At 28.3% G+C, this 10,394-nt stretch overlaps 1 protein-coding gene across 1 annotated transcript; it reads left to right on the forward strand.

Moving 5' to 3' along the window:
- The first annotated feature begins 1,329 nt into the window (after nucleotides 1-1,329).
- LOC100777201 (L-type lectin-domain containing receptor kinase IX.1) lies at nucleotides 1,330-4,138 on the forward strand. The gene has a single exon (XM_003551247.5). It carries the CDS (start codon nucleotides 1,530-1,532, stop codon nucleotides 3,567-3,569), a length of 2,040 nt encoding a protein of 679 aa, XP_003551295.1. The 5' UTR covers nucleotides 1,330-1,529; the 3' UTR covers nucleotides 3,570-4,138.
- The last annotated feature ends 6,256 nt before the right edge of the window (nucleotides 4,139-10,394 follow it).

Raw genomic sequence — 10,394 nt, forward strand, 5'->3', positions numbered from 1 at the left:
ATAACAAAAATTCTTATTAATATCAAAATGTGTGTGTGTGTGTGTGTGTTAGGTCTTTCAAAATATATGTTTACTTATTAATATTGTATAAAAAATGAAAAGTTAATAATTACCTAATAAATTATTTTATGAAGAAAAACTTTTATTTAAAAAAAAAGTTCCATTTTTTTGCGAAAAAGTTCCATTGTAAAAGGTTGTAATTTAGGATTGACAAAAATATAATTTAAGTATACTCTTATTTTATAAATTATAATACATTATTTAGAGAGTGATATTTTTTATTTTCCTCACTTTTTCAATTTAAAATTGTCAATATTCTCTCTTATGAAAGTGTATTTCACACACCATTCGCACAAAATTTCTCTCTCAAAACCATCTTACTCCCTTTTTTATATTTATTTTCATACTTGATTTTCCTAATGATTTATCCTTTTTAATCTACCATTTATTTATCTGTATATTAAATTTTAAAAAAAATAAGAAAATATTGCTAGTTATATTTAAATTAGTTATTGTAAATATAAAATATAATTTATTTATTCATTATAAATTTTAATTATATAAAAACAAATATTTATCCTTTAATTACACAACTGAAATAGAAGTTTCAATAATTTAATAAATATTCTTACTTATCAAAATATTTAAAAGGCGAATTTCAAATAAAATCATACTAATTTTAATATTTTTATTAATTTGAAAATTTTGGTTTTAAAGTTTATTTTAGACTTGGATAAACATCAAACTAGTCATCGTAACATAAAGGAAAAATTAAAAAAGAATTTCATAATTACTTAAAATATAAAAATAAATGTTTAAAAATAATAAAACAAAGTTGGGAGAAGAGACTCCACTAAAAATAACCAACCAAGTTTCTCAAATATTAATCATGAATAAAATTAATGGATACTTATACAAATGACATGGTAATAAAAAAAAGTCAAAAAAAGGAAAAAAAAATTATAATAAGAAGATGAGTTATGCCTCATCTTTAACATTTCCATTTTCTTTACATTGGAGAGGTACTTGGAACTTCTTGGCATCAAATAAATTTCTTCCTACTTGATTACTTGATTACTTCATTTGAAGATAAAGTGATATCTCTAATTGGAACTCTATTTTTAAGTTAAAAACCGAATCTTCATTTGTAGTTAAAAGATATAAGTGTTAATCCACGAGAGTCAACAAGTTATGTTATGGTATTCATTTACCATTTACGAATTTCTCATCACGGGAGAAGACAAATGGGTGAAACATTCGAATTTCGCATTACGCAATGTTTAGTCTAAGGCCAATTTAGAGTCCAGGAAAACAGAACGATTCCCCCAGAAGAGTGTCTATAATAATCAGTGATAACTGCATTTTTAATTCGTTATAGCTACCAACTACTAAGACCAGTTTAAAACATGCTCATGTCATAATTTTTTTTTGCATTAACTTAATCGACTAACTTTGAATTCGTCGATGCATATAGTTCCATACTCTGTGGCAACCCCACCACCATCACACTCTTCTCTCCCTCCTCTGCCATGGTTTTCTTCGCCTCCGTTTCAAACTCTAATCAATGCCGAAAACAAACCTTGTTGTTTATATTTACCATCTTCACTTTGTTCCATACACTCTTTACCACTGTAGTATCCCTTTCCTTCAACTCTTCAACCTTCCAACTAAACTCAAATAATCTAATAGACTTTAAGGGTGATGCTTTTTCCTCAAATGGTGTTCTTCAGCTCACAAAGAACCAAATTGATGACAAAATCACATTCAGCGTTGGTCGAGCCTCGTATAACCAACCAGTGAGGCTTTGGGATGGAAGAACCAAGAAGCTCACTGATTTCACAACCCACTTTTCTTTTGTCATGAAAGCTATTGACCCATCACGGTTTGGTGATGGGTTAGCCTTCTTCCTTGCACCATTTGATTCTGTCCTCCCAAACAATTCAGCTGGTGGGTACCTTGGCCTATTCAGCAATGAATCCGCATTCAACACTAAGAAAAATCAGTTAGTTGCGGTTGAGTTCGACAGCTTCAAAAATGAATGGGATCCGAGCTCTGATCATGTAGGAATCAATGTCAACTCCATTCAATCTGTTACAAATGTCACTTGGAAGAGCAGCATTAAGAACGGATCGGTCGCTAATGCCTGGATATGGTACAACTCTACAACCAAAAATCTCTCTGTGTTCCTTACTTATGCTAATAATCCAACTTTTAATGGCAATTCTAGTCTTTGGTATGTCATTGACTTGAGGGACGTGTTGCCAGAGTTTGTTAGAATAGGCTTTTCAGCGGCCACAGGTTCATGGATTGAAATACACAACATTTTGTCTTGGTCATTCAGTTCAAGCTTGGATGAGGGTAGTAGGAAAAAGGTGAAGGTTGGTTTAGTGGTTGGTTTAAGTGTTGGTTTGGGTTGTTTAGTTTGTGTTGTAGGCCTATTATGGTTTACGTTTTGGAGAAGGAAAAATAAAGGAAAGGAGGACAACTTAGGTGTTGATGCTTCTATAGATGATGAGTTTGAGAGAGGAACTGGCCCAAAGAGGTTCACCTATCCAGAACTAAGCAACGCAACCAACAACTTTGCAGAAGAAGGAAAGCTAGGAGAAGGAGGATTTGGAGGTGTTTACAAAGGCATAGTTGTACACTCCAACCTTGAAGTGGCAGTGAAGAGGGTTTCAAAAGGGTCAAAACAAGGGAAAAAGGAATACGTGTCAGAAGTGAGAGTAATCAGCCGGCTGAGGCATAGAAACTTGGTTCAACTCATAGGGTGGTGCCATGAACAAGGTGAGCTCCTTCTTGTTTATGAATACATGCCTAATGGAAGCCTTGATTCTCATCTGTTTGGAAATAGAGTCATGCTTTCATGGGTGGTGAGACACAAGGTGGCCTTAGGTTTAGCATCTGCTCTTCTTTATCTTCATGAAGAGTGGGAACAATGTGTGGTGCATAGAGACATCAAGTCAAGTAATGTCATGTTGGATGCAAATTTCAATGCCAAACTTGGTGACTTTGGTCTTGCAAGGCTAGTAGACCATGAACTTGGTTCTCAAACCACTGTTTTGGCAGGCACAATGGGGTACCTAGCCCCTGAGTGTGTCACCACAGGAAAATCCAGCAAGGAGTCTGATGTGTACAGCTTTGGTGTTGTTGCACTTGAAATCACATGTGGTAGAAAACCAGTGGAAGTGAGAGAAGAACCTAGTAAAGTAAGGCTTGTGGAGTGGGTGTGGAGCCTCTATGGAAAAGGGAAACTACTTGAAGCAGCTGATCAGAAACTGAATTGGGAATTTGAAGAACAGCAAATGGAATGTTTGATGATTGTTGGGTTGTGGTGTTGTCATCCTGATCATACCATGAGGCCCTCCATTAGGCAGGTGATTAGTGTCCTCAACTTTGAAGCCCCTTTGCCAAGTCTTCCATCCAAGTTGCCTGTGCCAATGTATTATGCACCTCCAATGGATATGTGCAAATTCTCCTACACTTCATCTGGTGTTACTAGCACAACCAAAGCATCTTCCCCATACTCATCAATCTCGGAAGGGTCCGGAAAATCTCTATTAAAGCACTAAAATTATTTACTATTTAGATGTTGGAATTGTACTATGGCATAACTTGTCTTATTTTGTTTGTGTAGCAGAATTTGCACATCATCTCTGAATACACAAAACTTTTGTAGAAATTAATTAGAGAAATTTTTACTTTGAATACACAAAACTGCTCCGGGAGTCACCATCGTATGGCTGAACAGCAGGGCTTTTTTTTTTTTTTTTTACAAAATAATAGATTAATAGATTATTCATTGAAAATGTCCGACGGCACTTCCAAAGCATACGGGATATTAAACAAAGCGTTATAATAATGCACAACATATTATCAGTGGGAAATTAAGCACGTACACTCAAAACTAACTGATTAGCAACCTTGAACTTATAAACACAAAAAAATAGAAAAACATAAAATTCACATTCTAACCTAGGTAGAACCATGAACTTTTCTTCACCTTTATTCTTTCTTTTGTTGTTCCTTTTGGATTGGCATGTGCTCAACAGCAACTAAAATCAAGATTAGCTAAAACCAACCTCCGATGGTGATGAACGTGGGCAGAAACAGAAAGAAAGATGAAAAAGAAAAACACAGAAACTAGTGTGTTAGGTAAAGGTGTTTCATAGCGGACAAATTTTTAGTTTTTTGTGAAACTTATATGGGAAATTTTCATTTTTCATGTTTGATATCTATTTTAAAAAAAATAAAAAAAAATAATTATTTTAGTACATGAAAGTGTGAGACATGACAAATTTAGTTTTTAAATGTGTAAAAAGTATGACAAATTAGTAGTGCTGTTAAATTTGTGAGATTATTTTTTTATTAAGTTATAATATTTAAGGATCAATTTGATAATAAAATTATAATTTTTGAAGATCAATTTGACATTAAGTTACAAAGTTTATGAAGTAATTTGTCAACAAATTTTCTGCAAGACTAATTTGTTGCACTCTTTCCACATTCAAGAACTAAAATTAAAATTTTCATCTTTCATGGACCTATTTATTACCGTCTCACACTTTCAAGGACCAAAATTGGTATTTACCCTAAAAAATAACATTCCTTGGAAAGGTTTCACAAGAATGCTTTTAGATAAGTTTCCTACAAAAACTTTTCCATAGGAGTAGATCAGAATCTTACTTTCCTTAGAATTTTTTTAGATTGAGTCAATTCTTTGTCTTCTTCATTCCCGCCTTCTTTAAATCTTACTAAGGGAAAATATGTTGAATCAAGACTCTACAAGTGATGTTGAACAACTTTTTCATTCTAATTCATCATCCAAAACAAACCTAACTATTAAAATTGGAATCAGAATTTGTTCTCGAAATTTAGGGGTTTTGGTGGAAGGAGCAACCACTGTGATAAGTGATAAACCACTTTCTAAGTGGTATTTTGTGTGAATTTTTGTAGCATTTTGCATGCATTTTTTTTGGACAGAATTCACATTTAAATTTGAACACTAGTTTTGTATTTCAGAAGTACAACCACTCAACTAAGTGAAAGAGTTAAAAATTGCACAAATTTATGAATATTTGAAAACTTTGCACTTGATAACAGTTGTGGTCCATTCACCACAGTCGTGGTAATCAACACGACCATGGTAAGAAGATAGCATCCCTGCTAGAATAACGTTAAGGATCTTATAGCGACCGTGATCATCTCACCATGGTTGTGGTCAACCCAAGTGGGTCATGATCAACCAATAGCACCATGGTCAATTTACAATGCTCCAAGGCTTCAACATCAATTCCGATCACGGTCATGGTGGATATACCACAGTCTTAGTATGCCTTTTTGTGAAGTATCTTTAGGAAACTATATATAGAGGTCTTTGTCTTTGTAAAAGGGGATTTTTTATTTTATTCTTGTATTTTACAATTTTGAGAGAACTTTGAGGGCTTTTGCGAAATGAAGAGCATGGCTTTAATTGATTTATTATAAAAATCAAAACCCAAAAAATATTTAAACTCTCTTTTTAATCAATTCTATTGTTAGTTTAATAAGCTTAACTAATTAGGAATACAACCGATCCTTTGGATTCGATATCCAAACTTTTAAGTCTATTGTTTCTATTGTGTATGGTACACTTGCCCTTGTATGAGTCTAACATATTTTACACATCAATAGGTTTGGTCGTAGTGGTCATTGTAATACCCTAAAAATTACAACTTAGAGATCATTGCTTGTGTAATTTTAATTTTGATTTAATTGGGATTTATTTTTTATAGATAAGAAAATATGTGTTTTGTTTAATTAAGTATCATTAGTGATTAATAAGGTAATTAAGAAAAATAGTAGAAAGTAATTAATATAAGTATTACTTCAAAAATAGCTAAGTAAAGATATTGAAAATTTTGGAGAGAAGTTCAAAATTAAAAAAAAAAAAAGTCAAGATAGACTCACTTGGTCAACTAGTCAAAGGGAATGAATAAGTTAACTCATTAATGATGTTATAGTAAATATGTGTAACTTTTATTTAGAATGAAAAATTAGAGTTTTAATTAGACAAATAGCTTACTAATTAGTTTGTAATGACTTTAAATAGTGAAAATATTTAGTTACTTGTGCAGATGAATGGGTCACATTTGTATTTATGCATTTTTTTAAATAACTTATTATTTGCTTAAAAATATACACTATAACATATGAGACAAAATAAATAGTTTGACCATAATAAAACAATAGGAGAATTTACATCAAGATCGTCACCACAACTACCACCATCGCCGCATTACTTCCACCATGATCGTCACCATGACCACCATTATTGGCACCAACATGATCGTAGTGTCGTGGTTAGGATAAGATAAGAAATGATACGATGAGAGCAAGATAAAGAACATGATAGAATAAGAGTATGATAAGCTTTAATCATATCAAATTTTGGTGCACACCATATAATAAATCATATAATGATAATATATAACACATAATAAGAAATAAATAATCATACAAATTTATCATTCAATTAGTATAATAACAACATATTTTATATAATACTAAGCCAAATATATATTAAATATTTTTAAAAATAAATAAAATAACTTTTTATCAAGTACAATGATATTTTATGATTTGACTCGTACAAAATTGTTTCCTGTGAATTATATTTACAGTCTCTATTATAAAAAAATTAAAACTAATCTAATTTATAATAATATAAAAAAATCAATAAAAATACTATTATGTGATAGAAATATAGTTAATAAATAAATTTTAATATATCTTATCATATATTTATATAAATAAATTCACATTATTACATAAATATTAATATGAATCAACAAAATTTTGTATGAGAAGTTATTAAAGATAGAATCAAATATTGTTTTATAGGAAATATATTAACTATTTAGATTTAAAATATTTATTAGTATATATATTTCAACCTCATAAATAAAAATCATTAAAAAAATAAAAATATATTCATTAAATGAAATTCAATATATTTATTATATATTTATTTTTAAAAATATATTATAGAATATAAATTAATATAATAATAACATGTCATAGAATATAAATTAACATGTTGATAAAAGTATAACACTTTCTTATGATTTTATATGCTAATATAAATTATAGAATACATTTTTTATATATAAAAGACAAAATAGTAATATAATATAAGTAAATGAATATTTGTTGTTATTATAAAAATCTGTCTGTAAATAAAAAATAAAAAGGAAGGGGTGGGCGGGAGAGAGAGAATAAAGAGTGAGGGGGGTGAGTGGAAGAGAGAGAACAAATTTGTTGTAAAATAAAAGAAAATAAAGAGAGAACAAATTTGTTATAACAAAATAAAAGAAAAGAAAAAGATATTAAAAAAGAAAATGACAAAGAAAAGAGGGAGGGGGTTCGGCCAAAGATTGAGAAATAAATTTGTGTGGCAAAAAAATCTAATTTAAGGACATGTGTCACAAAACTAAGATAAGTTTTCTTATGTAATTTTTTTAGTCTATTATTTTATATTATTATTATTGTGATATGAAGAAGAAGATTATTTTTTTATATGTAATCTTTTTTTTTAAATACTTGAAAAAAGAGTTTTTTTCACATAATGGTTCACCCATATTGGTTTAGAATTCAATTGTCTCTCGTCAATGATATTTATTTGTTTTATTATAAAAAATAAAATAATTTAATTAATTATATATCGAGTAAGTATTTTTAAATTAATTTTAATATGTTTATGTAAAAATAATTTCTAAGTATAAGTATTTTATAGGATTTAAAATAAAAATAGATATTGTTGGACTTTAGTATGTAATTATGTTAAATATTCATAGAAAGAACTTGTAAATGATATTTGTGTTCTCTATGATAACTAAAACTATTTTAATTTATGATATTATTGATTAAGTAAGTTAAATTAATTAACTTTGATTTTCCTATATTTAATATAAAAATTTCAACCACATAAAATAAATGTTATTAAACAAACTAATAATTTATAAATTATACAAATATATGAGTATGAATACTTTGAGAAGAAGATTTTTCATCGCATAATAGTCCTAGTTAACTCAAGTCACATATTCTCTTGTGAATGATTCTCGTGGTCTATGTCTTAAAAAATATAAAACAAACTCAATTAATGATATTATTAATGAAAATAATTTAGAATTATTTTGTAAAACTTTTAACATTATTATATAAATATTAATCAATAAAATTTTCATCTTAAAAGTTATTAAATTTAATATCAAAATATTATTTTGTAATTAATATATTATCTAATTAAATTTAAATTAATGTTTACTATAAAAATTTCATAATTATAATATTAAAATATTCAGCAAAATTTATTTATGGAATTATTTTAAACTATTTTGTGCAACATCTAAGTATATATAAGTGTCGTAATGTGGGGTCACGATAAGACGGTGATAAAAAATAATGTTTTCTAAAAAAGAAAACTGAGGAGTCGCTATCAACGCTTATTTAAAGAAAGAAAATCATAGGAGATAAGGAATGGTCTACAATTTTAAAGGAAAAGTTCGGGAGTTGTTTACGCATAAGGAAAATGTTAGCACCCATCATGGCCATCATGAATACGACAGTCTTTAATCGAGAGTGTTAAAAATAAAGTGAATTTTTAATTATTTATTTTCCTTTGAGAATATTAGTTATATTTGTTAGATATATTTTTTAGAAAAAAGAAAGAAAATTTTAATTTTAGAAAAGAGAGGATTTTATGTTTTTTTTTTTAATTTTTTAAAATCAACAAGGGATTTGGCCCTCACTCCTACGTATCCCTAGGTGTAATGAAGAAATCAGACTGAGTAATTCTTAGGGAAGAAAATAGCTTGTGTGTTGGGTTGATTTTATCTTTTAGAAAGTTTTGTTTAAATTGCATGAAAAAGAGTCGTTAAGGCTTTGAACCTTGAAACGACGTTAAATTTTAAGAAAATAGTGAAGATAATTGCTTAAGGCATTGGACCTTGTAGCGATCTCGAGTAATGTGTAATTTTCATTGAGAAAAAGGATAATTGATTGATCATTTATTTGAGTATGTTTACTTTTTTTAGAAAAGATTTTGATTTTGCAGTAAACTTTGTGAAGAACTTTTGGTATCCAATTGTGTTAAATACTCATAGAAAGAATTTGTGAATGATATTTGTGTTCTCTACCATAACTAAAACTATTTTAATTTATGATATTATTGATTATTGATTAAGTAATTTAAATTTATTAACTTTGGTTTTCCTATATTTATAAGATAAATAATTATATATATATATATATATATATATATATATATATATATATATATATATATATATATATATATGAGTATGAATACTCTGAGAAGAAGATTTGTCATCACATAATAGTCCTACTTAACTCAAGGTGAATGTTCTCTTGTGAATGATTCTCATGGTCTATGTCTTAAAAAAAATAAAAACAAACTCCATTAATGATATTATTAATGAAGTAATTTAGAACTATTTTTAAATTTTTTTAACATTATTATATAAATATTAATCAATAAAAATTTCATATTAAAAGTTATTAAATTTAATGTCAAAATATTATTTTTTCATTAATATATCATCTAATTAGATTTAAATTAATGTTCAATATAAAAATTTCATAATTATAATATTAAAATATTCAGTAAAAGGTTGTTTACGGAATCATTTTAAACTATTTTGTACAACATCTCAATATATATAAGTGTGCAATGTGGAGTCACAATGGGACGATGATAAAAAATAGTGTTTTCTAGAAAATAAAACTAGGGAGTCGATACTAGCGTTTATTTAAAGAAAATCGGTAAAACCAAAAGAGATAAAGAATGGTCTACCATTTGAGAAAGGAGTTGTTTATGCACAAGGAAGGTGTTAGCACTCCACGCACTCATCATGAATACGACAACATTTAATCGAGAATGTTAAAAATAAAGTGACTTTTTAATTATTTATCTTCCCTTGAGAACATGAGTTATATTTGTTAGATATATTTTTTAGAAAAAATAAATAAAATTTTATTTTTAGAAAAGAGAGGATTTTATGTTGTATTTTTAGTTTTTAAAATCGACAAAGGATTTGTTCTCACTCCTACGTATCCCCAGGTGCAATAAAGATATCAGACTTACGTAGTTCTTGGGGTAGAAAATAGCTTGTGTGATGGGTTGATTTTATCTCTTAGAAAGTTTTGTTTTAATTGCATGAAAAAGAGTTATTAAGGTGTTGAATCTTGAAACGATATTAAATTTTAAGAAAATAGGAGAGAATCACTTAAGGAATTGGACCTTGAAGCGATCTCGAGTAATGTGCAATTTTCGTTGAGAAAAAGGATAATTGAGTGATAATTTATTTGAGTATATTTACCTTTTTTAGAAATGA

This window comes from Glycine max, chromosome 18 (assembly GCF_000004515.6).
Source record: "Glycine max cultivar Williams 82 chromosome 18, Glycine_max_v4.0, whole genome shotgun sequence".
Classification (NCBI taxonomy): domain Eukaryota; kingdom Viridiplantae; phylum Streptophyta; class Magnoliopsida; order Fabales; family Fabaceae; genus Glycine; species Glycine max.

What these genes read in the sequence shown, in the direction of transcription:
- LOC100777201 (XM_003551247.5), top strand. Translation starts at nt 1,530, where the DNA reads ATGGTTTTCTTCGCCTCCGTTTCAAACTCTAATCAATGCCGAAAACAA.